General features: G+C 42.7%; 2 protein-coding genes across 2 annotated transcripts; both read left to right on the top strand.

The window, feature by feature from the left end:
- The first annotated feature begins 9,994 nt into the window (after positions 1–9,994).
- Positions 9,995–12,564, top strand: LOC125605639. The gene is made up of 2 exons (XM_048775264.1): positions 9,995–12,093; positions 12,555–12,564. Exons 1-2 carry the CDS (start codon positions 9,995–9,997, stop codon positions 12,562–12,564), a joined length of 2,109 nt encoding a protein of 702 aa, XP_048631221.1.
- Positions 12,565–13,933: 1,369 nt separating this feature from the next.
- LOC125605638 lies at positions 13,934–15,312 on the top strand. Its single transcript, XM_048775263.1, has 2 exons — positions 13,934–14,590; positions 15,256–15,312. The coding sequence occupies exons 1-2, from the start codon at positions 14,114–14,116 to the stop codon at positions 15,310–15,312; spliced, it is 534 nt and encodes a 177-aa protein (XP_048631220.1). The 5' UTR covers positions 13,934–14,113.
- Positions 15,313–27,734: the final 12,422 nt, after the last annotated feature.

The raw sequence follows: 27,734 nt of genomic DNA, 5'->3' as shown, positions 1-27,734 counted from the left end.
CCTTTCTTTGCAAACAACCCAATGGAGCCTTGCTCCTTCTGAATCCGCGCACACACATCCTCAAGATCAGGTAGAGTGTCTTCTCTAAGCAGGTGCTGGATGAGACCGTTGTAAGCCGGGTTCAGCGTGAGGAGTAGCCCAAAGACCTTGTCTTGCTCTCTCCTCTTGTTGAGCTCATCAGCATCCGTTGTGCTTGGCCTAAGCATCTCCATCTCGGACCAGAGACTCCTGAATCTCCCTAGATGCTTGGTGAACTCCATGTCTTCTTGTACAAGGTTGTTGATGGCTTGCTTCACTTCAAACACTCGGCTTAGGTTTGATGTGTTGCCATACACCTTCTTCAAAGTATCCCACAGCTCCTTAGCAGACTCACAGTAGCTGTATGCATCCAGAATAGCCGGCTCAAGTGACGCATGAAGCACAGACATCACCAGCATGTCCTCTTGATGCCACTTCTCTTCCGCCTTGCTTGCAGCCTCACCATCATCCTCTCCTTGAGTGATGAGTTTTGGAGCTTCTCCGGGGGTGATGTGCTTCCACAACCCCTTGCTTCCCACCGTGGTTCTCACCATCCGAGACCACACCAAGTAGTTGGTTCCCTTGAAACACACAGCTACCTTCATGTTCATGTTCATCCCACTCTCCATGTTGAATGATGAACTCTCTAAGCTTCAGAAACTTTATCTTGAGTTGAGTGACTTGTAGAAACCTTCACAGCCTCGATCTTCAACCCACACAGCTTCAGATGATACACCACAACCAGTCTTGAACTTGAAAAGTACCCAGAAAATCTCAAACACACAAGAACACACAAGAGTTTCTTCAAAGCTTCAACCTTGAGGCTTCAAAGAATCTCACACGACCTCAGGTTCTCACTAACCTGGCTCTGATACCATATCACTTTTAGTGATGTTTAGAGTGATCTGAGTATTTAGGAAAGATTAGAAGAGATTTAGAGAAGATTAAAGTATAAAATGAGATTAAGAGTCTAAAGTAAGAACTAGAGAGAGACTAAGAGAGACTCATAACTTGCTTAATCTTATTAATGATGAGGTTACAATATATAGAGAGAGATCAGATACAAGGGTTTCCATTTGATCACTATTCTAAGCATGTGGAGTCAAGGGAAGAGGCTCCTCATTTCAAACTCAGCCAATGAGAGAGTGATCGTGTGTGAGGCATCTTGGACTGAGATGCTTTGCCTTTCCAGCCTGTCACAGCCTGTCAAGGCTCTCCACCTTATCCACAACCTTATCCCAACCTCAGCGCACACTCCTCTCTTCCTGGTAAGTTTCCCTTTACCCATTTCACTCTCAAGTAACTCCTTTCACTAAGGTAACTTTCTTTTAACCCTTTTTACCACAGTAACTAATATTTACTGTGGTAACTTTCTCCACCCAAGTAACTTCAACCCTCCATAACTACTCCTCATCTCAACACGGATGCTCTCATTGGACACTTTCAAATGGGCGCTCCCCTTATGCTTTGACCTCACATGCTTGTATACTGAAACCCTAGTGTCTCCTACTCACTATATATTGTATCTCAATCACATTAATGAAAGTTAGACAGTTCTAATCACTAAATCTCTCTGCACATTTCACAATGATTCTCCATTAGTCTCATAATCTCTTACTCTCTCTTAATCTATCTCTTATTCTCTTATAAACTCAGATTCTACTTTACATTTCTCAAAAGTCATATGGTATCAGAGCCAGGTTGATTTCAATCTGAGTTCTTTGGTGTTTCTCTTAAAGATTCAAACTTGAAGCTTTAAGAGATCAAGTGAGTGTGTTTGGAGTGTTCTTGAGAGATTCGACATCACAAAGGTTTCAACTACTTTGTGGGAGATCTTTTCTGGTTCTTTGGAGGTTCTTTGAAGATACAAGACAAGATACAAGGTGGGAAGCTGGGGTTGCGAATCTGAGGTCCAAGATCATGTCTTTTGCAAGCTATTGAAGTGAAGCTGTTGAAGATGGAAAGCGGAATGAAGATGAAGGTTGCGGTGACTTTCAAGGGAAGTAACTGCCTAGTATGGTCTAGGATGGTGAAGACTGCTGTGGGAAGCAAGGGTTTATGGAAGCACATCACATCCGGTGAGGCTCCTAAGCTGATTACCCAAGAAGGAGACAAGGAGAGTGTCTCGGAGAGTGAAGCTGAGAAGTGGCAGCAAGAAGACATGATGGTGATGTCAGTTCTTCATGCCTTGTTGGAGCCAGCTATACTGGATGCTTATAGCTACTGTGAGACAGCCAAGGAGCTGTGGGACACACTGAAGAAGGTGTATGGAAACACTTCCAATCTGAGCCGTGTGTTTGAAGTAAAGAAGGCAATCAATGGGTTGTCTCAAGAAGACATGGAGTTTACCAAGCATTTGGGAAGGTTCCGGTCACTGTGGTCTGAGTTGGAGATGCTTAGGCCAAGTACACTTGTTCCAGAGCTCCTAAATGAGAGGCGTGAGCAGGACAAGGTCTTTGGGCTCCTACTCACGCTGAATCCAAGCTACACTGGTCTAATCCAGCACATGTTGAGGTCCGAGAAGCTACCTGATCTAGAGGAGGCGTGTGCTCAGATACAAAAGGAGCAAGGCTCCATTGGCTTGTTTGGAGGCAAGGGGGAGCTGTCTCTTGCAAATGCTGTGCAATCTGATCATGAAGAGACTCCACAAGCCAACAAAGCAGCACACGGCAAGTATGAGGATAGGAAATTCAATGGCAATTGTGATCATTGCAAGAAGCATTGACACAAGAAGAGCCAATGCTGGATACTTCATCCTCATTTGAAGCCGGCGAAGTTCATGAAGGAAAGGGAGGCAAGGGCGCATGTATCTGATGGAGCAGGACCATCTAACCGTGGAGCTGAAGGAGAGGGACGTGAGGGTGATGGCAAGGCACTGGTGACATACTCAGCAACTCCTAACATCCGCGGCAATGATCAGGACTTCATAAGGAGATCCGAGATGGATGCACTCATCAAAATGCTCAAGGAGAATGGTAACATTCATGGGTACTCATTTGGTGCATCAATGATAGCTAGGACTATAGATAATACTCCATATGTTACTGACATTGCTAGGATGAATAGCATTAAGTGTAGTGACAATGCTAGAGCCGAGTACACCTTTGATAGAAATGCTAGGATGTATCATGAGCTTAAAGCATTTAGATCACCATTGAACCTGTGTCACACTGCTAGCAACATAACTAAGCCATTAATTGTTGATTCTGGTGCATCTCATCACATGATTAGTGATACAAATCTCATTAAAGATATAGAACCAACTAATGGACATGTTATGATTGCAAATGGAGATAAGATACCTATTAGAGGAATAGGAAACTTGAAATTGTTTGACAAAAACTCTAGAGCTTTCTATATGCCTGATTTCACATCCAACTTGTTATCTGTCAAGAAGTGCACAACTGATTTGAATTGCAATGTTATATTCAGCCCTAATGATGTGAAGTTTCAGGATATTGAGAGCAGCCAAATGATTGGAAAAGGAATCACTAAAGGAGAGTTGTATTTGCTTGAAGAACTTGAACCTGTTTCCAATCACAAATGCTCATTTACTTCTGCTTCTAGTTTAAATAAAAATGCTTTGTGGCATGCTAGATTAGGACATCCCCATGGTAGGGCTTTGAACTTGATGTTACCAGGTGTTTCATTTGAGAATAAGGATTGTGAAGCTTGCATTTTAGGCAAGCATTGTAAAACTGTTTTTCCAAACTCTACTAGTGTTTATGATAAGTGCTTTGATCTTATACATTCTGATGTTTGGACTGCACCTTGCATATCTAGGGATAATCATAAATACTTTGTGACATTCATTGATGAAAAATTCAAATACACCTGGTTAACTTTAATCCCATCAAAAGATAGAGTGATAGATGCATTTAAGAACTTTCAAGCTTATGTGACTAACCATTATCATGCCAAGATTAAAATTTTTAGGTCAGATAATGGAGGAGAGTACACAAGCTATGCGTTCAAGAGCCAAATGAATCATCATGGGATCTTGCATCAAACAAGCTGTCCTTATACTCCACAACAGAATGGGGTGGCTGAGAGGAAGAACAGGCACTTGATGGAGGTAGCTAGATCACTGGTGTTTCAAGCCAATGTCCCAAAGAGATTTTGGAGTGATGCGGTTGCAACTGCATGCTACTTGATCAACCGGATTCCTACTAAGGTGTTAAAGGATCAAGCACCATTTGAGGTTCTCAACAAGCACAAGCCATCAGTGGAGTACCTAAGAGTATTTGGGTGTTTATGCTATGTGCTGGTACCAGGAGAGTTGAGAAACAAGTTAGAAGCCAGAAGCAGGAAGGCAATGTTCATTGGTTACTCAACAACTCAAAAAGGATACAAGTGTTATGATCCGGAAGCTAGAAGAGTACTTGTATCTAGAGATGTGAAGTTCATTGAAGAAAGAGGATACTATGAGGAGAAGAATCAAGAGGAATTGAAAGATCTCACATCAGATAAGGCTGGAGTCTTAAGGACTATCTTAGAAGGTCTAGGCATCAGCATGAACCAGGATCAGTCTGCGAGTGGTGGGGGTCAAGAAGGAAGCTCAAGTGAACCCTCTTAGAGCTACACAAACACCTCACCTTGATCATGAGGGGGGAAGTGAACCTGAAACTCAAGAAAATGGCCAAGAAGGAGTCGGCTTGAGTGAAGAAGGAGAAGAGATCAACTCAGGTTCTCATCATCAAGGTGAGCAAAGCCAAGAAGATGAAGAACATCAGAGTGGAGTTCAAGAACCAAGTACACAAGATGAACCGGTTCAAGAGCAAGAACAACCTGTATTGAGAAGAAGCACAAGGCTGAGGAAGGATCCTTCCAGTTGGGTAAACACGCGAGTGTACTACAATGCCCAAGCTGTGGAGCATCCCTCTCAAGCTGTGTGCTCCTTTGCTCAATACCCTGAAGAACATTGTGCTTTTATGGTAAATTTGGATGAGAATTACATTCCAAGAAGCTATGAAGAGGCATTAATGGATAAGGAATGGAAGGAATCAGTTGGAGCTGAGGCAGGAGCTATGATCAAGAATGATACATGGTATGAGAGTGAGTTACCAAAAGGGAAGAAGGCTGTGACTAGTAGATGGATCTTCACAATCAAGTATAAGGCTGATGGAACAGTTGAGAGGAAGAAGTCAAGACTGGTTGCAAGAGGTTTCACTCAAACTTATGGAGAGGATTACATTGAGACCTTTGCACCAGTAGCTAAACTACACACAATCCGGATTGTATTAAGCTTGGCTGTGAATCTTGGATGGGGCTTATGGCAAATGGATGTGAAGAATGCATTCCTACAAGGAGAGCTGGAGGATGAAGTGTATATGCATCCACCTCCAGGCTTGGAACACTTAGTGAAAAGAGGGAATGTGTTGAGACTGAAGAAAGCTATCTATAGACTGAAGCAATCACCAAGAGCTTGGTACAACAAGCTGAGTACTACTCTGAATGGCCGAGGCTTCAAGAAGTCTGAACTAGACCACACCCTCTTCACTCTCACCACTCCCTCAGGTATGATTGCACTCCTTGTGTATGTTGATGATATCATTATCACAGGAAGTGACAAGGAAGGTATCATAGCAACCAAGGAGTTCCTTAAATCCATGTTTGAGATTAAAGACTTGGGAGAAATGAAATACTTTCTTGGAATTGAGATATGTAGATCCAAGGAAGGGTTGTTCATGTCCCAAAGGAAGTATACACTTGATCTTTTGAAAGGTGCAGGTCCTTATGGAGGCAAGACAGCAAGGATGCCTATGGAGGATGGCTACAAAGTCCCACGAGAGGGGGAGATTGAAGACAGCAAACCTTATCAGGATCCTAAACTTTATAGAAAACTAGTTGGTAAATTGATTTACCTTACCATAACTAGACCTGACATTTGTTTTGCTGTGAATCATGTGAGTCAACACATGCAAGTGCCTAAGGAGCATCACTGGCGCATGGTGGAGAGGATCTTGATGTATCTCAACGGCTCACCTGATCAAGGAGTTTGGATGGGTTGCAATGGGAGCACTGAAGTGGTTGGATACTGTGATGCAGATTGGGCTGGTGATAGAGCAGACAGGAGATCAACCACAGGCTATTGCACATTCATTGGAGGCAACTTGGTTACTTGGAAGAGTAAAAAGCAGAAAATGGTGTCTTGCTCAAGTGCAGAGGCTGAGTATAGAGCTATGCGGAAGCTTACCAACGAGCTGGTGTGGATCAAAGGCATCTTGAAGCATTTGGAGATTGACCAAGCCACGCCAATGACAATGCATTGTGATAACCAAGCTGCCATCCACATTGCCTCCAACTCGGTGTTTCATGAGAGAACCAAGCACATTGAAGTGGATTGTCACAAGGTGAGGCATATGATCATCTTAGGAGTCATCCTGCCATGCTATACAAGAAGTGAAGATCAGTTGGCTGATGTGTTCACTAAGGCTGCGAGACAGAAGACAATGGAGTCCATTCACATCAGGTTGGGCCTCATTGATCTTGGGAAGAGAAGGAGCTGATCCCCTTTGGCTGTGAGGTCTTTACTCTTTTTCCCTCATCAAGGTTTTGTCCCAATGGGTTTTCCTTGGTGAGGTTTTTAATGAGGAAGATCTCATGGCTGTCCAAGCTTAGACTTTCACAAAGCTAAGCTTGAGGGGGAGTGTTGAAGAGATGAGGATATAAGGAAGGGAGACTTATGGGAACTAGTTGAGCTTGGGGAGTTAAGGCATATCATGGACGAGCCATCCGTACAAGGCCGTACAGAATCCGTACTAGGCCGTACAAATGGAGGAGGTAACTCAGTCATGGTGAAACAAAGTTACCCAAGTAACTTTGTATGATGGGAAGAAGCCTTGATCACTTAGGCAAAGTGATCAGACCGTTGAGAATGGATAAGGAAGGGAGAAGGAGCGTGTGACAGACTGTCATGGACTGGAAGGATAAGGCATAAAGCAAAAGATGCCTCACACACGCGGATGCTCTCATTGGACACTTTCAAATGGGCGCTCCCCTTATGCTTTGACCTCACATGCTTGTATACTGAAACCCTAGTGTCTCCTACTCACTATATATTGTATCTCAATCACATTAATGAAAGTTAGACAGTTCTAATCACTAAATCTCTCTACACATTTCACAATGATTCTCCATTAGTCTCATAATCTCTTACTCTCTCTTAATCTATCTCTTATTCTCTTATAAACTCAGATTCTACTTTACATTTCTCAAAAGTCATAGGATAACTTCTTCATCCCAACTCCTATGAGATTTATTTAACTTCCTGGTGATTCTCCACCACTTTATGTATCCAAATCAAGCTTCTCACAAAGTGATTCATCCTGGTTTGATTGGAACGACGATGAAGCTGTGCTATTCCCAAACTGGGAAACTGGAATCACCTGATTTGAAAGTGGGATAACTTCTTCATCCCAACTCCTATGAGATTTATTCAACTTCCTGGTGATTCTCCACCACTTTATGTATCCAAATCAAGCTTCTCACAAAGTGATTCATCCTGGTTTGATTGGAACGACGATGAAGCTGTGCTATTCCCAAACTGGGAAACTGGAATCACCTGATTTGAAAGTGGGATAACTTCTTCATCCCAACTCCTATGAGATTTATTCAACTTCCTGGTGATTCTCCACCACTTTATGTATCCAAATCAAGCTTCTCACAAAGTGATTCATCCTGGTTTGATTGGAACGACGAAGAAGCTGTGCTATTCCCAAACTGGGAAACTGGAATCACCTGATTTGAAAATGGGATAACTTCTTCTTTCCAACTCCTATGAGATTTATTCATCTTCCTTTGATTCTCTACCACTTTTTGTATCCAAATCAAGCTTCTCACAAAGTGATTCATCCTGGTTTGATTGGAACGACGATGAAGCTGTGCTATTCCCAAACTGGGAAACTGGAATCACCTGATTTGAAAGTGGGATAACTTCTTCATCCCAACTCCTATGAGATTTATTTAACTTCCTGGTGATTCTCCACCACTTTATGTATCCAAATCAAGCTTCTCACAAAGTGATTCATCCTGGTTTGATTGGAACGACGATGAAGCTGTGCTATTCCCAAATTGGGAAACTGTAATCACCTGATTTGTGTTGAAATGAGGTGATGCAACTATGTGATATGAAGCTGGAGAAGGTTAGAGGCTTGAGGATGAAGTTAGGGATGTGAGTGTACGGACAGGCCGTACAAGGTTGCCGTACAAGGTAAAGAAGAAGTTACCATGACCGTTTAACCATGAGGGGAGTAAACGGATCATTCTTACCTTCTACCATACTCTACTTGGATCAGACCGTTGAGAGAGCTTGAGGAGCGCATCTGACAGGCTGTGCCAGGCTGTGACAGACTGTCAGCATCCTAGTCAAAGATCCAAGATGCTTCACACGCGGGAAGAAGCTCATTGGGTGCTTTATGATATGCGCTCCTCTCCTGGTTGACTATACATGCTTTAGCTTATCTTTAAACCTTGTAAACCCTAAGCTCTCATACTATATAAGTTGTAACCTCATCAGATTAATGATTAACGAGATTGAATCACTCTCTCTCTACTCTCTCTCTCTAGTTTAAATCTCAAAGTGATATGATCATGGACCAGCTAGTTGATAAAGATGGAGAAGGAGAGACTGAAGATACACTAGCTGAAGAAGAAGATGTCGTAGCCATTCCCACAGGTCCCATAACTCGTGCAATGACAAGAAGACTCAAGGAAGCTGTTGGAAACATACTGAAGATCTCTAAGGAGCAAGAAGACTGTCTTGGTAGAAGCTTGAGCCACCAAGACACACTCATCACCATTCAGGTGATCTTATCATCAAGCTGATCATCATCTAGGCAAGTGGCTTGGTATACTCTTTTTCCCTTGATTAGTTTTGTCCCAATGGGTTTTCTAATCAAGGTTTTTAATGAGGTATCAAGTTCACTTACACATTCCTAGTTGATGTATCTTGGATGCAACTCGGCCTAAGGCACCTTGGACCGACTTCATCAACTATCTTATATTATGTTTTACTCTAAGTGTTATGTTATTACTTTGAAACCGTGTGGAGCCTTCTCCTTTATGTTTTCTTATGTTTTCGAGACCTTGTGCATGTACAAGGATCTCTCTATTTAAGTGTATCACAAACCCTCATTCTAATCTAAGTTATCTTTTGTTTAAAACCTTTTTGGTGTCTTCTCTCTTGCTTTGCGAGTTGTTGAAGTGTCTGGTGTGTAATATCCAGTCTACTGGTGTGTAATATCCAGTGTTAAGGGCCTTAGTTTGGTGTGTCATATCCGATCTATAGCCTAGGAGTATCAAGGAGCCTTTCCGCAGCCTCTTGTGTCACCAATCAATCCACAAACCTTGATAAACTTGAGTCCTTGACTCGTTTATGCAAGGATCTATCCCGATCCATCCAGAGACGCATCCTAGGAGTTCATCAAGTGGTATCAGAGCACTCTGGAAGGGGAGTTTCGATTTCTCTTTTGTTTGTTCATAAGATCTACTCTTTATCGTTTTATATCTTTGATCATTTGGGATTTGCGTGTTGTTTCTCACTCGATCTGATTAGTATCATTGATAGGATTGATAGATCTATTGTTTCATGGTTCAATATTGATAGATCTGAGGATTCTGATCAAGTTTTGAATAAAACTTTTCACATTCTTGTCGATTACGTTACTAGGTTGCTTGATCCGAAAGTTCCTTGTGTTCGTGTGATTCGATCTGTTACTAGAACCGTAGATCAAGTTTTGTTTAATCTCAAATCATCACCTGTTGAATCTCGAATCCTTTTCTGATAAATCTGAGTTGATTGTGTCAATAAAATCGATTTGAATTCCTTACTTGTTGATCACGGTATTGATTTGCCGCGTCGCTTGAGATTTGTTTGATTGTTTCCGATTGTTTCTTTCATTGAATCTCGAATCATAAATCAAATTGCCCGTGGAACTACTTACTTGTTTCAGTCTTTTGTGTGTAACAGAAAACAATGGGAACTGAAGAAGATGATGCAACGTATGTGAGAAGAAACAAACTCCTACAAGAAGCTATCACCAAACAAGTAATGGAAGACTTGGTAAAGTTGCTGGATGAGAGATACGATCAGAGAGCCCCTGGTAGACAAGACCAAACGACTGATCATCAGCAAGCACCTAGGAGGAATGGACGTGAACGACAAGAGCATGCTGGTTCACAAGAAACTGATAACTTTTATGAAAGAGATAGGGCACGGCACAGCTCGGCTTCTAGCCATAGCTCTTCCTCTAGACACAGCAGTAGAAGATCTAGACGTGACCATGAAGGGCGTAGGTATCAAAGAGATGAGCTTGCTGGAGTTAAGATCAAGATACCTCCTTTCCATGGCAAAGCCGATCCTGATGCTTATCTAGAATGGGAGAAGAAGATTGATCTAGTCTTCAATTGTCGGCGTTATTCAGAAGCTAAGAAGATTCAAATTGCTGTTACTGAGTTCTATGATTATGCTTTGAGTTGGTGGGATCAACTAGTCACCAATAGAAGGCGCAATGGGGAATTTCCTGTTGAGACTTGGGCAGAAATGAAGGCTCTCATGCGCAAGAGATTTGTGCCTAGCCATTACCACCGGGATCTCCATCAGAAGCTAAGAAAACTCACGCAAGGCTCACGGACAGTCGAAGAATACTATCAGGAGATGGAGTTGTTGATGTTAAGAGCTTGCATATCTGAGGATAGAGAAGCTACTATGGCACGGTTTCTTGGAGGACTCAACCGTGAGATACAAGACAGTGTGGAGATGCAACACTACTTGGAGATGGAGGAGATGCTACACAAAGCCATTCTAGTGGAACAACAAGTAAAGAGAAAAGGTCACTCCCGAGGCAACTATGGAACTAGATATCAAGGTGCTAAAGAAGATAAGCCAAGTCACCAGAAAGAGAGCAAGTCATATCAAAAGGATGAGGAAAAACCTACTAGTTCCCTCAGCAAGGATAAAGGGAAAGCTGAAGCCTCTACTACAAGATCAAGAGATGTTAAGTGTTTTAAGTGCCAAGGAAGAGGACACTACGCTAATGAATGCACCAACAAACGTGTGATGATCCTTCATGACAATGGAGAATATGAATCTACTGATGAGGAGACAGAGGCCGAAGAAGATCACAGTTCAGAAGAGGAGTATGTTGCCAACCCGGTCGCTGGAAGGTTGCTAGTTGCTAGAAGAACCTTGAGTCTTCAAAGCAAGACCGAAGAGATGGAGCAAAGAGAGAATCTCTTCTATACTAGATGTCTAGTACAAGGAAAGGTCTGTAGTCTTATTGTGGATGGAGGCAGTTGTGTCAACGTTGCGAGTGAGACTATGGTTAAAAAGTTGGGTTTGAGGGTCCAGAAGCATCCTAAACCATATAGGCTCCAATGGCTCAATGAAGAGGGCGAGATGAGAGTCTCTACTCAGGTTGTGGTTCCCTTATCCATTGGTAAATATGAAGATGAGATTCTTTGTGATGTACTGCCTATGGAAGCTGGACACATTCTCCTTGGAAGGCCGTGGCAATCAGATAGACGTGTGATACATGATGGGTATGCCAACAAGCACACCTTTGAGTTTAAAGGGAGAAAGACAGTTCTTGTGCCTATGACTCCTAAGGAAGTTCAGGTTGATCAGCTCCAACTACAAAAGAAGAAAGAGATTGATCTACCCGCTGAATCAACAAAGCAACTAAACTTCTATGCCAAGTCTGGTGATGTTAAAAGATCTCTCTGCTCTAACCTTCCTATTCTTTTGTTTATCTATAAGGAATCACTCTTGACTACTACTGATATTGCACCGGAGTATCCGAGTGAACTTGTGTCTCTTTTGCAGGAATATCAAGATGTTTTTCCAGAAGATAGTCCCAAAGGACTACCACCAGTGCGAGGGATTGAACACCAAATTGACTTTGTGCCTGGTTCTACACTTCCCAACAGGCCAGCATACAGAACCAATCCGGTTGAGACCAAAGAACTACAAAGACAAGTAGAGGAACTGATGGAGAAAGGGCATATCCGAGAGAGCATGAGCCCTTGTGCTGTTCCAGTACTGCTTGTGCCCAAGAAAGATGGAAGCTGGCGCATGTGTGTTGATTGTAGAGCAATCAACAATATAACAGTGAAGTATCGCCATCCTATTCCTAGATTAGATGATATGCTTGATGAATTACATGGTTCATGCATCTTTTCTAAGATAGATCTAAAGAGTGGATATCATCAGATTAGGATGAAAGAAGGAGATGAGTGGAAAACTGCCTTTAAGACTAAGCATGGGTTATATGAGTGGTTAGTTATGCCCTTTGGATTGACTAATGCACCTAGTACTTTCATGAGATTGATGAACCATGTGCTTAGGTCCTTTATAGGTTTGTTTGTGGTAGTTTACTTTGATGATATCCTAATCTACAGTCAGAGTCTAGAAGAGCATATAGACCATCTTAAGACTGTTCTTGATGTGTTGAGGAAAGAAAAACTTTATGCTAATCTTAAGAAATGTACATTCTGCACAGATAACTTGGTCTTTTTAGGTTTTATTGTGGGTGCAGATGGGGTTAAAGTTGATCCGGAGAAAGTAAGGGCTATACAAGAATGGCCAATTCCTAAAACCGTGAGTGAAGTAAGAAGCTTCCATGGACTTGCTGGCTTCTATAGGCGCTTTGTGAAAGACTTCAGCACCATTGCATCTCCCTTGACCGAAGTAATCAAGAAAGAAGTTGGATTCAAGTGGGGAGAAGCACAAGAACTTGCTTTCCAATGCCTTAAAGAGAAGCTTACTCATGCCCCTCTTCTTATACTTCCTGACTTTCATAAAACTTTTGAAATAGAATGTGATGCCTCAGGAATTGGTATTGGTGCTGTATTGATGCAGGAGAAGAGACCCATTGCATACTTCAGTGAGAAGCTTGGAGGAGCTACCCTCAACTATGCAACTTATGATAAAGAGCTGTATGCCTTGGTGAGAGCCTTGCAGACTTGGCAGCACTATCTCTGGCCTAAAGAATTCGTCATACACACAGATCATGAGTCTCTCAAATACCTCAAAGGACAGAACAAGCTCAGCAAGAGACACGCAAGGTGGGTTGAGTTCATTGAGACATTTCCTTATGTCATCAAGTATAAACAAGGTAAGGAAAACATAGTTGCTGATGCACTATCCAGAAGGTATGTTCTCTTGAACACTCTTGATGCTAAGCTATTAGGATTTGAGCAGATTAAAGGAATGTATGAGAATGATCCTGATTTTAGAGAGGCTTACAACTCTTGTGAGAAATTGGCTGTAGGACACTACTTTAGACATGATGGTTTTCTTTTCTATGATAATCGATTGTGTGTGCCTAACTGTTCTTTGAGAGACTTGTTTGTTAGGGAATCTCATGGAGGAAGTCTCATGGGTCACTTTGGTGTTGCAAAGACTCTTAAAACTTTGCAGGATCACTTCTTTTGGCCTCGGATGAAAAGAGATGTGGAGAAACTATGTGAGAGATGTGCAACTTGCAAGCAAGCTAAATCTAAGGTTCAGTCTCACGGTTTGTATACTCCTCTCCCTATACCTTATCATCCTTGGAATGACATATCTATGGATTTCATTGTTGGATTGCCTAGAACTAGGACTGGAAAGGATTCTATCTTTGTAGTTGTGGATAGGTTCTCAAAGATGGCACATTTCATAGCTTGTCACAAAACTGATGATGCATTGCATATTGCTAACTTGTTCTTTAAAGAGATTGTGCGTATACATGGCATGCCTAAGACTATTGTTTCTGATAGAGATACTAAGTTTCTTAGTTATTTTTGGAAGACTCTTTGGTCTAAACTAGGTACTAAACTCTTGTTTTCTACTACTTGTCATCCACAAACTGATGGACAAACTGAAGTAGTTAATAGGACTCTTGGAACACTCTTGCGTACATTCATAAAGAAAAACTTGAAATCATGGGAAGACTATTTGCCTCATTGTGAATTTGCATACAATCATGCTGTGCATTCTACTTCTAAGTTTTCTCCTTTTGAAATTGTTTATGGGTTCAATCCCAACTCTCCTTTGGATTTAATCCCTTTACCTGAGTGTGAAAGGGTCAGCTTTGATGGCAAAAAGAAGGCAGAGATGGTGAAGCAACTCCACGAGCAGGCTAGGCTCAACATTGAGGCGAAAACCAAACAGTATGTTAAGCATGCCAACAAAGGAAGGCGTGAGATGGTCTTTGAAGTGGGTGATCAGGTCTGGATTCACCTAAGGAAAGAGAGGTTTCCAAATGAAAGGAAGTCCAAGCTAATGCCGCGGATTGATGGACCTTTTGAGGTCATAAGGAAGATCAGCGACAATGCCTACAAGCTGGATTTGCGAGGTAAGTATGATGTGAGTAATAGCTTCAATGTTACTGACTTGATTCCTTTTATTGCAGATGAGCCAGATTTGAGGACAAATCCTTTTCAAGTGGGAGGGGATGATATGATCATGGACCAGCTAGTTGATAAAGATGGAGAAGGAGAGACTGAAGATACACTAGCTGAAGAAGAAGATGTCCTAGCCATTCCCACAGGTCCCATAACTCGTGCAATGACAAGAAGACTCAAGGAAGCTGTTGGAAACATACTGAAGATCTCTAAGGAGCAAGAAGACTGTCTTGGTAGAAGCTTGAGCCACCAAGACACACTCATCACCATTCAGGTGATCTTATCATCAAGCTGATCATCATCTAGGCAAGTGGCTTGGTATACTCTTTTTCCCTTGATTAGTTTTGTCCCAATGGGTTTTCTAATCAAGGTTTTTAATGAGGTATCAAGTTCACTTACACATTCCTAGTTGATGTATCTTGGATGCAACTCGGCCTAAGGCACCTTGGACCGACTTCATCAACTATCTTATATTATGTTTTACTCTAAGTGTTATGTTATTACTTTGAAACCGTGTGGAGCCTTCTCCTTTATGTTTTCTTATGTTTTCGAGACCTTGTGCATGTACAAGGATCTCTCTATTTAAGTGTATCACAAACCCTCATTCTAATCTAAGTTATCTTTTGTTTAAAACCTTTTTGGTGTCTTCTCTCTTGCTTTGCGAGTTGTTGAAGTGTCTGGTGTGTAATATCCAGTCTACTGGTGTGTAATATCCAGTGTTAAGGGCCTTAGTTTGGTGTGTCATATACGATCTATAGCCTAGGAGTATCAAGGAGCCTTTCCGCAGCCTCTTGTGTCACCAATCAATCCACAAACCTTGATAAACTTGAGTCCTTGACTCGTTTATGCAAGGATCTATCCCGATCCATCCAGAGACGCATCCTAGGAGTTCATCACAAAGTCTCTTAATCACTCTCAAACCATGATACTTGTTTAAATCTTTCACTAAACTTCTCTTTAATCTTTCTTAATCTCTCAATACCTTCTTAAATCTCTAAAATCTCATGGTATCAGAGCCAGGTTGGCTTTGGTATTGAGATATCTTAGTTCCTTTGTGTGATTCTTACTCATTCCTTCTTTGTGTTCTTGCGTTTGTTCTTGATACTTCCGGGAAGTCTTGTCAGTGTGTTGAAGTGTCTTACCCTTGGTTCTTTGGTCCCGTGTGTTCTTGAAGATCTGGTGTGGTAGAAGAAGCTCAACTGAAGTACAAGATTGAAGACTAGAAGTAACTAGAGGCAAAGAGAAGATGGAAGGAAACTACAGTAAGCTTGTTACGGTTCCGGTTGCCTTAAAAGGTGTAGGAAACTACTTGTTGTGGTCTCGGCTGGTGAAGACTGCTATTGGGAGGCTAGGGTTGTGGAACCACATCACGGATGATGGTCCAGAGCCAGTGGCCAAAGGGAATGAGGAAGCTGAGGGTGGAAAAGTACTCACTGAAGCTGAGGTGAAGAAGAAATGGGTTCAAGAAGATCTGATGGTGCTGTCCGTGCTACACAGTTCTATTGAAGTCCCTTTGCTTGAATCCTACATCTTCTGTGAGACACCTAAGCACCTATGGGAGACGCTCCAGAAGACATTTGGAGATGTCTCAAACCTTAACCGTGTGTTTGAGTTGAAGAAAGCCATCACCTCCTTGATGCAAGGTGGTGTAGAGCTTACTACACACATTGGGAAGTTCAGAGCTCTTTGGTCTGAGCTGGATAACCTGCGCCCAAGCACCAGTGATCAAGAGATCATCATGGAGAGGAGAGAGCAGGATCAAGTGTTTGGGTTGTTGATGACCTTAGACGTGTGCTACCAGGATGTCATAAAGCACATACTGAGATCGCCAAGCCTACCAACAATGGAGGAGGTGTGCTCTCAACTGCAGAAGGAGGAAGGCTCTCTAGCCTTGTTTGGAGGAAAGGGGGAGCTACCTATGGCTCATCAGGCTGAGGATGTGCAAGCAAACAAGGCGGGTTACAAGAATGATGGAAGAAAGTATGGTGACCGCTTTGAAGGGAGTTGTGATCATTGCAAGAAGCCAGGCCATAAGAAGAGCCAATGCTGGATACTTCACCCTCACCTCAAGCCAAGCAAATTCAACAAGGAGAGAGAAGCCAGAGCTCACATGTCCACCGAGACAAGCAGTGGCAGTGCATCCGGGGCTGGTACATCCTCACAAGTGAATGAGAGTGAAGGGCGAGCTCTCTCTTCTCACCACTCAGGAGGAAAGAACCTAGAGCATGAGGTGATCAGGAAGTCAGACATAGATGCACTCATCAAAGCTCTTAAAGAGTCTGGTAACAAACTAAGACCCAATACTCTTGGTTATTCTTTTGCTGCTCATACTATGTCTAGTAGAACTGATAGGTTGCTAGACATACTAGAGAATCCCTTGATTGGTAAAACTGAACATAGCGTTGCTTATTAACTCTTAGGAGTACTTGAGAACTTAAAAAATAACAATGATCATCCTAGAAGTCATCTAGCTAAGGATATACATAAACCTTTGATTATTGATTCTGGTGCATCTCATCACATGATTAGTGATAACAGGTTGATTACGGATATAGAACCTACCCAAGGTCATGTCATGATTGCTAATGGAGATAGAATTCCTATTAGAGGCATTGGTAGGTTGAAACTGTTTAATAAAGAGTCTAATGCATTCTACATGCCTGAATTTACTTCAAACTTGTTATCTGTCAAGAGATGCACTACTGATCATGATTGCAATGTTATTTTTAGTCCTAATGATGTGAAGTTTCAGGATATTAAGAGCAGTAAGTTGATCGGCCAAGGAGCAACTAAGGGAGACCTTTACATGCTTGAAGATCTCTCTCCTATCTCTAGTTCTTGTTTTTCGTTTAGCTCGGTTTCTTTAAGTAAGGATGCTTTGTGGCATGCTAGGCTAGTACATCCACATGTTAGGGCCTTAAGCATAATGTTACCAGTGTTGAGTTGAGTTGATTATATTGGTATGGAGAGAAGAGGAGTTGAAGAGGAGAAGAGATGGAGAAGCTTAGGGAGTTTGGGTTTGAATGGTACGGACGTCCGTACAAGGCCGTACATGGCCGTACCGTCCGTACCAAAGGTCTCGACCAAAACATACCCAACCTCGACCAAGTGAAACGGTAACAAGGAAATGTTACCTTGGGGACTTAAGGAGAAGGGATCAGACCGTTGAGTGGATAAGGGAAGAGCGTGCCAGGTTGGAACAGGCTGTAAAGAGGCAAAGCGTGTGAGCCTTATCATCCAATCATCCGGAAAGCAACCTTGACTCTACATGCTTCAATAGTGCCCATTTCGCCTCTTGTAAACCCTTATGCTTTCCATATAAATATGTAACCTCACTCATTAATAAGATTATGCAGTTTGAGTCTCTCTAATCTCTTAGACACTATGGTTCTCTCTTAGACTCTAAACGGCTCTATCTAGTCTCTTAATCTTTCACAAACTTCTCTTAATCACTTCTTAAACACTCTCTTTATTCTGATTACTCTAAGGATCTCTTAATCTCATATGGTATCAGAGCCAGGTTCATTTGAATCTGGGGTTTGATCTTTAGAGAGTTACAAGCTAACGGCTTTGAAGCTACACGCGAGTAGTCTTGAAGGTGTTGAAGCTGTGATACGTTCTAGTTGAAGCTGTGCTACGTTCTGTGTGTTTGCGTGATTCTAGACTCAAGGTTGGTGTGTACGAGATTCAAGATTCAAGTTTTCAAGTCAAGCAAAGATGGAACATGGGATGAACATGAGGATGAAGGTAGCGGTTACTTTAAAGGTAGCAACTACCTTGTGTGGTCTCGGATGGTGAAGACTGCGGTGGGAAGTAAGGGTTTGTGGGGGCACATCACAACAGGGGAGGCTCCGAAACTCATTACTCAGGGAGGAGATCAAGAAGAGGTCTCCAATGAAGCGGCTGTGGAGAAATGGCAACAAGAAGACATGCTGGTGATGACGGTTCTACACGCATCCTTGGACCCAGCTATCTTGGATGCCTACAGCTACTGTGAATCAGCCAAGGAGCTGTGGGACACGCTGAAGAAGGTGTATGGGAACACTTCCAACCTCAGCCGTGTGTTTGAAGTGAAGCTAGCGATCAACCGTCTTGCACAAGAGGACATGGAGTTCACTAAGCACTTGGGGAGGTTCAGGTCCTTATGGTCAGAGCTGGAGATGCTGAGGCCGAGCACAACTGATCCAGATCAGTTGAATGAGAGGCGCGAGCAAGACAAGGTCTTTGGGTTGCTTCTCACACTGAACCCGGCCTACACTCAACTCATCCAGCACATGCTAAGGTCAGACAAGCTTCCGGACCTTGAGGAGGTGTGTGCGCAAATCCAAAGGGAGCAGGGATCTATGGGGTTGTTTGGAGGAAAGGGGGAGCTCTCTCTTGCCAATCAAGCAGCTCATGAGGACTCAACCGAGACTCCACAAGCAAACAAGGCATCTCACGGGAAGTACGAGGACAGGAAGTTCAATGGCAACTGTGATCATTGCAAGAAGCATGGTCATAAGAAGAGCCAATGCTGGATACTACACCCACACCTCAAGCCGGCCAAGTTCATGAAGGAGCGTGAGGGAAGGGCAAATGTGACTGAAGGTTCAAGTGGAGCTGGCACCAGCAAGGCGAGTGAAGCGGATGGGCTTGGAGGCAATGATGGGAATGGGAAGTCTCTGGTGGCTTACACAGGCGCCTCAAGCTCACGCAGCAATGATGACTACATCAAGAGATCAGACCTTGACGCTCTCTTCAAAATGCTAAAGGAAAACGGTAACACTTATGGTTATTCCTTTGGAGCTTCTATGATTGCATATAAGGATGATCACTTGATTAGAGAACTAGTAGAACGGTTAGAAGCTAGGAATGAGTATAGAAATGCTCACATTGCTAGAACTGATAGGATGCATCTATTGCTTAGTAATCTATGTCATAATGCTAAACGAGTAGGTAAACCATTGATTGTTGATTCTGGTGCATCACATCATATGATAAGTGATGAGAACTTGATTAAGGATATAGAACCTACGCATGGGCATGTGGTGATAGCAAATGGGGATAAGATACCTATTAGAGGAATAGGAAAGCTTAAGTTGTTTAACAAAGAATCTAGAGCTTTTTACATGCCTGAATTCACATCAAACCTATTATCTGTGAAGAAATGTACTAATGATTTACAATGCAATGTTATCTTTAGTCCTAATGATGTGAAGTTTCAGGATATTGAGAGCAGCAGATTGGTTGGGAAAGGGGTGACTAAGGGAGATCTCTATATGCTTGAAGAACTCACTTCTGTTCCTGATTATAGTTGCTCGTTTACTTCTGCTTCTTTGTTGAAAAAAAATGCATTGTGGCATGCTAGAGTAGGACACCCTCATGTTAAAGCTTTGAACTTAATGGTACCAGGTGTTGTGTTTGAGAACAAAGATTGTGAAGCTTGTATTTTAGGCAAGCATTGTAGAACTGTGTTTCAAAAGTCTACTACCGTTTATGATAATTGCTTTGATCTAATTCATTCAGATGTGTGGACTGCTCCTTGCTTATCTAGAGATAGTTATAAGTACTTTATCACATTCATTGATGAACCTTAATTCAGACCAAAGATAGGGTACTTGATGCATTTAGGAACTTTCAAACTTATGTAACTAACCATTATCATGCTAAGATTAAAATTTTGAGATCAGATAATGGAGGAGAGTACACAAGTCATGCATTCAAGCAACACTTATCACAACATGGGATCCTACATCAAACAAGCTGTCTGTATACTCCACAGCAAAATGGAGTGGCTGAGAGGAAGAATAGGCACCTCATGGAAGTGGCAAGGTCTCTTATGTTTCAGAGTAATGTTCCAAAGAGATTTTGGAGTGATGCGGTTGCCACTGCTTGTTACTTGATCAACAGAACTCCAACCAAGGTTCTGAATGAGAAGGCTCCATTTGAAGTTCTGAACAGGTACAAACCAGCACTTGATTACTTGCGAGTCTTTGGATGCCTATGCTTTGTGCTCAAACCAAGAGAGATGATCAACAAGCTAGAAGCAAGAAGTACTAAGGCTGTGTTCATAGGATACTCAGCTACACAGAAAGGATACAAATGCTATGATCCTATAGCAAGGAGAGTACTTGTATCTAGAGATGTGAAGTTCTTGGAAGATAGAGGATACTATGAAGAAAAGAACCAAGAAGACCTGAAGGACTTAACATCAGACAAGGCCACCACCTTGCGGATCATCCTTGAAGGTCTTGGAATCAGTACATCCCAGGATCCAAGGAATCACGCAACTACACCTCCTGAAGTTGGTTCACCATCCCACCTTGATCATGAGGGAGGAGAGGAGCATGAGGAACCTATGCAAGAGGCTAACCAGGATGAAGGAGGAGTAGAGAATGAAGGAGAAGAGAGCATAGGCTCTGATGGTCATGGTCATGATCATGGTGTGAGGCAAACACCTTCTCAAGATGAAGTGGTAGAAGAACAACAGGAAGAAGAACCGGTTGTGCAGCCACTAAGAAGGAGCACAAGGATAAGGAAGGATCCTTCTAGCTGGGTAAACACGAGAGTGTACTACAATGCCCAAGCTGTGGAGCATCCTTCTCAAGCCGTGTGCTCCTTTGCTCAATATCCAGAAGAACATTGTGCCTTCATGGTTAACTTGGATGAGAACTACATCCCAAGAAGCTATGAAGAAGCAATCATGGATAAATAATGGAAGGAATCAGTTGGAGCTGAGGCAGGAGCTATGATCAAGAATGATACATGGTACGAGAGTGAGTTACCAAAAGGGAAGAAGGCTGTGACCAGTAGATGGATATTCACAATCAAGTACAAAGCGGATGGAAAGATTGAGAGGAAGAAGTCAAGGCTAGTTGCAAGAGGTTTCACTCAAACTTATGGAGAAGATTACATAGAAACCTTTGCACCAGTAGCTAAACTACACACAATCCGGATTGTACTAAGCTTGGCTGTGAATCTTGGATGGGGGTTATGGCAAATGGATGTGAAGAATGCGTTTCTACAAGGTGAACTTGAGGATGAAGTGTATATGCATCCACCTCCAGGCCTTGAACACTTAGTGAAGAGTGGGAATGTGTTGAGACTGAAGAAAGCCATCTATGGGCTGAAGCAATCACCAAGAGCTTGGTACAACAAGTTGAGCACTACTCTGAATGGTCGAGGCTTCAAGAAGTCTGAACTAGATCACACTCTCTTCACTCTCACGACTCCCTCAGGTATGATTGCACTCCTTGTGTATGTTGATGATATCATTATCACAGGGAGTGATAAGGAAGGTATCATAGCAACCAAGGAGTTTCTTAAATCCATGTTTGAGATTAAAGACTTGGGAGAAATGAAATACTTCCTTGGAATTGAGATATGTAGATCCAAGGAAGGTTTGTTCATGTCCCAAAGGAAATATACACTTGATCTTTTGAAAGGTGCAGGTGCTTATGGAGGCAAGACAGCAAGGATGCCTATGGAGGATGGCTACAAAGTCCCACGAGAGGGGGAGATTGAAGACAGCAAACCTTATCAGGATCCTAAACTCTATAGAAAACTAGTTGGCAAATTGATTTATCTTACTATAACTAGACCTGACATCTGTTTTGCTGTGAATCAGGTGAGTCAACACATGCAAGTGCCTAAGGAGCATCACTGGCGCATGGTGGAGAGGATCTTGATGTATCTCAACAGCTCACCTGATCAAGGAGTATGGATGGGCTGCAATGGAAGCACTGAAGTGGTGGGATATTGTGATGCGGATTGGGCTGGTGATAGAGCAGACAGGAGATCAACCACAGGCTATTGCACATTCATTGGAGGCAACTTGGTGACTTGGAAGAGCAAGAAGCAGAAGGTAGTGTCATGTTCAAGTGCAGAAGCCGAGTATAGAGCCATGCTGAAGCTTACCAACGAGTTGGTATGGATCAAAGGCATCTTGAAGCACTTGGAGATTGATCAAGCAACTCCAATGACAATGCATTGTGACAATCAAGCTGCCATCCACATTGCATCCAACTCGGTGTTTCATGAGAGGACCAAGCACATTGAAGTTGATTGCCACAAGGTGAGACAGATGATTGTGCTAGGGGTGATCTTGCCATGCTATACAAGGAGTGAAGATCAGCTAGCGGATGTGTTCACCAAGGCTGCAAGGCAAAAGACTATGGAGTCCATTCACATCAGATTGGGACTCATAGATCTTGGGAAGAGAAGGAGGTAATCCCCTTAGCTGCAAGGTCTTTACTCTTTTTCCCTCATCAAAGTTTTATCCCATTGGGTTTTCTTTGGTGAGGTTTTTAATGAGGAAGATCTTGTAGCTTTCCAAGCTTAGGCTTTCACGAAGCTAAGCTTGAGGGGGAGTGTTGAGTTGAGTTGATTATATTGGTATGGAGAGAAGAGGAGTTGAAGAGGAGAAGAGATGGAGAAGCTTAGGGAGTTTGGGTGTGAATGGTACGGACGTCCGTACAAGGCCGTACATGGCCGTACCGTCCGTACCAAAGGTCTCGACCAAAACTTACCCAACCTCGACCAAGTGAAACGGTAACAAGGAAATGTTACCTTGGGGACTTAAGGAGAAGGGATCAGACCGTTGAGTGGATAAGGGAAGAGCGTGCCAGGCTGGAACAGGCTGTAAAGAGGCAAAGCGTGTGAGCCTTATCATCCAATCATCCGGAAAGCAACCTTGACTCTACATGCTCCAATAGTGCCCATTTCGCCTCTTGTAAACCCTTATGATTTCCATATAAATATGTAACCTCACTCATTAATAAGATTATGCAGTTTGAGTCTCTCTAATCTCTTAGACACTATGGTTCTCTCTTAGACTCTAAACGGTTCTATCTAGTCTCTTAATCTTTCACAAACTTCTCTTAATCACTTCTTAAACACTCTCTTTATTCTGATTACTCTAAGGATCTCTTAATCTCATAACCAGGTGTCATGTTTAAAAATAATGATTGTGAAGCTTGTATTTTGGGAAAACATTGTAAGAGTGTGTTTCAAAGATCGGTTACAGTTTATGAGAAGTGTTTTGACTTAATCCACTCTGATGTTTGGACTGCACCTTGTTTATCTAGGGACAATTACAAGTATTATGTCACCTTCATTGATGAAAAATCTAAATACACCTGGTTAACACTCATTAAAACAAAGGATAGAGTTCTTGATGCATTTAAAAATTTTCAAAACTATGTTACTAACCACTATAATGCCAAGATTAAGATTTTCAGGTCAGATAATGGTGGGGAGTATACAAGTCATGCATTCAAAGAACATCTAGCTAGCCATGGAATACTTCATCAGACGAGCTGTCCTTATACACCCCAGCAGAATGGAGTGGCTGAAAGGAAGAATAGACACCTCATGGAGGTGGCAAGATCAATGATGTTCTATACAAGTGTGCCTAAGAAGCATTGGAGTGATGCAGTGATGACCTCAAGCTACCTGATCAACAGGACACCAACCAAGATTCTCAATGATCAGTCCCCCTTTGAGGTTCTTAACAAGAGTAAGCCAGGGTTGGAACACTTGAGGATCTTTGGGTGTGTGTGCTATGTGCTAGTACCCGGGGAAATGCGGAACAAGCTAGAAGAGAAGAGTACCAAGGCTATGATGATTGGATACTCTACGTCCCAAAAGGGATACAAATGCTTTGATCCAAATACCAGAAGAGTATTTGTATCAAGGGAGGTGAAGTTCTTTGAAGAAAAGGGATATTATGATGGGAAGAATTGGGAAGAACTTGAAGATCTATCCCAACCATCAGACAGGGCTGCAAGCTTGAGAAACATTTTGCAAGGACTTGGTATTGGAGTGTCATCAGATCAGCACAAACGCCAAGCAACACCACCTGTTAGAGTTGAAGAATCATCTCACTTAGAACATGAAGGGGGAAGTGAATCTGCTGATACTGAAGTTCAAGGAACAAGTGAAGCCGAAAATCAACAACAAAAGCGCAGACTCTCATGTTCAAAGTGAAGATGACTCAAGGGGAAGTGATCAACATGGAGGTCAGCAAGCTAGTGAAGAAAGCCAGATACCAGAAGAAGCCGTGGAAGAGAATGTAGTAGTTCCATTGAGGAGAAGCACACGATTAAAGAGAGATGCTTCCAACTGGGTAAACACAAGAGTGTACTACAATGCCCAAGCTGTGGAGCATCCCTCTCAAGCTGTGTGCTCCTTTGCGTGCTATCCAGAAGAGCATTGCGCATTTATGATCAGCTTAGGTGGAAGCTATGTGCCTAGATCATATGAAGATGCAATGCTACATGAAGACTGGAATGTTGAGATGAGGAGAGAAGACTTGAGGGGTTAAGTATGAATGGAGGAGAAGAAGCTTAGGAGGAATGGAGAAGGTTGGGTGAGGCGTCCGTACAAGGCCGTACAAGGCCGTACATGGCCGTACTACCTGGCCGTACGCACTTACCTTAGTTGCGGTAAAGCAATAAGTTACCTGGATGGTCACACCTGATAAGGAGAAGGGCTGATCACTTATCTGAAGGATCAGACCGTTACCAAGGAAGAAGGAGGGTGTGACAGCCTGTCTTGGGCTGGAGCGGATCAAGCATAAAGCAAAGATGCTTCACACACGCGGCCTCTCTCATTGGATAGTTCAAACCCCTTCTTATCTTATCCTTTGACTCTACATGCTTTCTCTCCTTTTGTATCTGAAACCCTAGAGTCTCTACCTCACTATATAATGTATCCTAATCTCATTAATGAAAGTTAGACAGTTCGAAACAAATCAATCTCTCTATATTTTTCACAATGATTCTCCATTAGTCTCTTAATCTCTTAAATCTACTCTAATCTCTTCTCTATTCTTATCTAAACTCAGATTATAGTTTACATTACTCAAAAGTGATATGGTATCAGAGCCAGGTTGATTTCAATCTGAGTTCTTGGCGTTTTTCTCTTGAAGATTCAAACTTGAAACTTTGAGAGATCAAGTGAGAGTGGTGTGAGTGTTCTTGGAAGAAGCTGCATCCCGAGAGCTACATCTTCATTCCGGGAGTCCTATCTAGCTGTTTGAGGGTTCTTTGAAGAGTAAAGACAAGGCACGGAAGGGTTTGAGCTGGTGTTGTAGTTCTGAGTCTCAAGATCAAGTCTTTTACAAGTTATTGAAGTGAAGCTGCTTAAGATGGAGAGTGGTTCCAAGATGAAGGTTGCTGTGACTTTCAAGGGAAGTAACTACCTAGTATGGTCTAGGATGGTGAAGACTGCTGTGGGAAGTAAGGGTTTATGGAAGCACATCACATCTGGTGAGGCTCCAAAACTCATTACTCAAGGAGGAGACAAGGAGAGTGTCTCGGAAGCTGAAGCTGAGAAGTGGCAACAAGAGGACATGATGGTGATGTCTGCTCTTCATAGCTCATTGGAGCCAGCCATTCTTGATGCTTACAGCTACTGTGAGACAGCCAAGGAGCTGTGGGAAACGTTGAAGAAGGTGTATGGAAACACCTCTAACCTCAGCCGGGTCTTTGAAGTGAAGAAAGCTTTGAATGATCTAACTCAGGAGGACATGGAGTTCACTAAGCATTTGGGGAGGTTCCGGATACTCTGGTCAGAGCTGGAGATGCTGAGGCCTAGCACAACTGATCCGGAGCTGCTGAATGAAAGAAGAGAGCAAGACAAGGTCTTTGGGTTGTTGATGACATTGAATCCAAGCTACAGTGGGTTGATTCAGCATATGTTGAGGGCTGATAAGCTTCCTGACTTGGAGGATGCGTGTGCTCAGATACAAAAGGAGCAAGGCTCCATTGGCTTGTTTGGTGGTAAAGGAGACTTGTCCCTAGCCAATGCTGCGCAAACTGATCATGAGGAGATACCACAAGCCAACAGAGCAGCACACGACAAGTATGAAGATAGGAAGTTCAATGGCAACTGTGATCACTGCAAGAAGCATGGACACAAGAAGAGCCAGTGCTGGATACTACATCCTCATCTGAAGCCAGCGAAGTTCATGAAGGAAAGGGAGGCAAGAGCTCATGCTTCTGAAGGAACAAGTGGAGCCGGATCATCTAGCCGTGGAGCTGAAGGAGAGAGGCGTGAGGGTGATGGCAAGGCACTGGTGACATACTCAGGAGCTCCTAACATCCGTGGCAATGATCAGGACTTCATCAAGAGATCCGAGATGGATGCTCTCATCAAAATGCTCAAGGAGAATGGTAACACTCATGGGTACTCCTTTGGTGCATCCATGATAGCTAAGACTATAGAAACATCTCCTTATGTTACTGATATTGCTAGGATGGATAGAGTTAAAAGCAATGAACAGGCTAGACATGAGTACACCTTTGCTAGAAATGCTAGGATGAATCATGAACTCAATGCATTTAGATCACCTTTGAACCTGTGTCATAATGCGAGCAGTGTAACTAAGCCATTAATTGTTGATTCTGGTGCATCTCATCACATGATTAGTGATACAAATCTGATTAAGGATATAGAACCAACTAGTGGACATGTTATGATTGCAAATGGGGACAAGATCCCTATTAGAGGAATAGGAAACTTGAAGTTGTTTGATAAGAACACTAGAGCCTTCTACATATGACTTTTAGAGTATAAAGAGTAATCTGAGAGTTTAAGAGAGATTAGAGAAGTTTAGAGATGATTTAGAATGAAAGATAAGATCAAGAGACTAAGAGAGAAGCCATGGAGGCTAAGAGTAATCAGAACTGTGTAATCTTATTAATGAGACTGAGTTACATATATATAGTGTCGAGATTAGGGCTTTACAATACAAGAGGATAAGCTAAAGCATGTGTAGTCAAAGAAGGGTGGAGCGCTTAGTTTGAAATGATCCAATGAGGTACTCCACATGTGTAAGGCATCTAGTATCTTGGATAAGATCCCTTTTACCTTTCCAGCTGTGCCAGACTGTCACGCCCAGCTTCTTCCTTTCCCTTAACGGTCACAACTCATCCTAAGCTTTGGGTAAAGCTTCTTCCCTTCAACCGAGTTACCCGGGTAAGTCTCTTTTACCTTTGGTCGAGTCTGGTCGATACAATGTGTACGGCCGGTACGGCCGGTACGGCCTGTACGGCCCATCCGTACCAAACTCTCCCAAACTCTCCCATGCTCTCCATTCCTTAGTTCTACACTTCCTTATCTCTTCATGCCTTCAACCCCTCATCTCTTCTCCTTATACTCAGCTCATCTCAACACTCCCCCTCAATCTTAGCTTTGTGAAAGTCTAAGATTGGACAGCCATGAGATCTTCCTCATTAAAAACCTTACCAAGGAAAACCCATTGGGATAAAACCTTGATAAGGGAAAAAGAGTAAAGACCTCATGACTTAGGGGATCAGCTCCTTCTCTTCCCAAGATCAATGAGGCCC

Source organism: Brassica napus, unplaced genomic scaffold (genome assembly GCF_020379485.1).
Source record: "Brassica napus cultivar Da-Ae unplaced genomic scaffold, Da-Ae ScsIHWf_793;HRSCAF=1137, whole genome shotgun sequence".
In the NCBI taxonomy this organism is placed as follows: Eukaryota; Viridiplantae; Streptophyta; class Magnoliopsida; order Brassicales; family Brassicaceae; genus Brassica; species Brassica napus.
Note: the sequence above shows the minus strand (reverse complement) of the source record. Positions and strands in the feature narration are given on the sequence as shown.

Bases quoted from the DNA above. Each gene is read 5' to 3' on its own strand.
- LOC125605639 (XM_048775264.1), top strand. From the start codon at position 9,995: ATGGGAACTGAAGAAGATGATGCAACGTATGTGAGAAGAAACAAACTC.
- LOC125605638 (XM_048775263.1), top strand. From the start codon at position 14,114: ATGGTGAAGCAACTCCACGAGCAGGCTAGGCTCAACATTGAGGCGAAA. The intron at 14,591-15,255 runs GTTGGAAACATA...CGTTTATGCAAG, and splicing joins CAAGAAGACTCAAGGAAGCT to GATCTATCCCGATCCATCCA.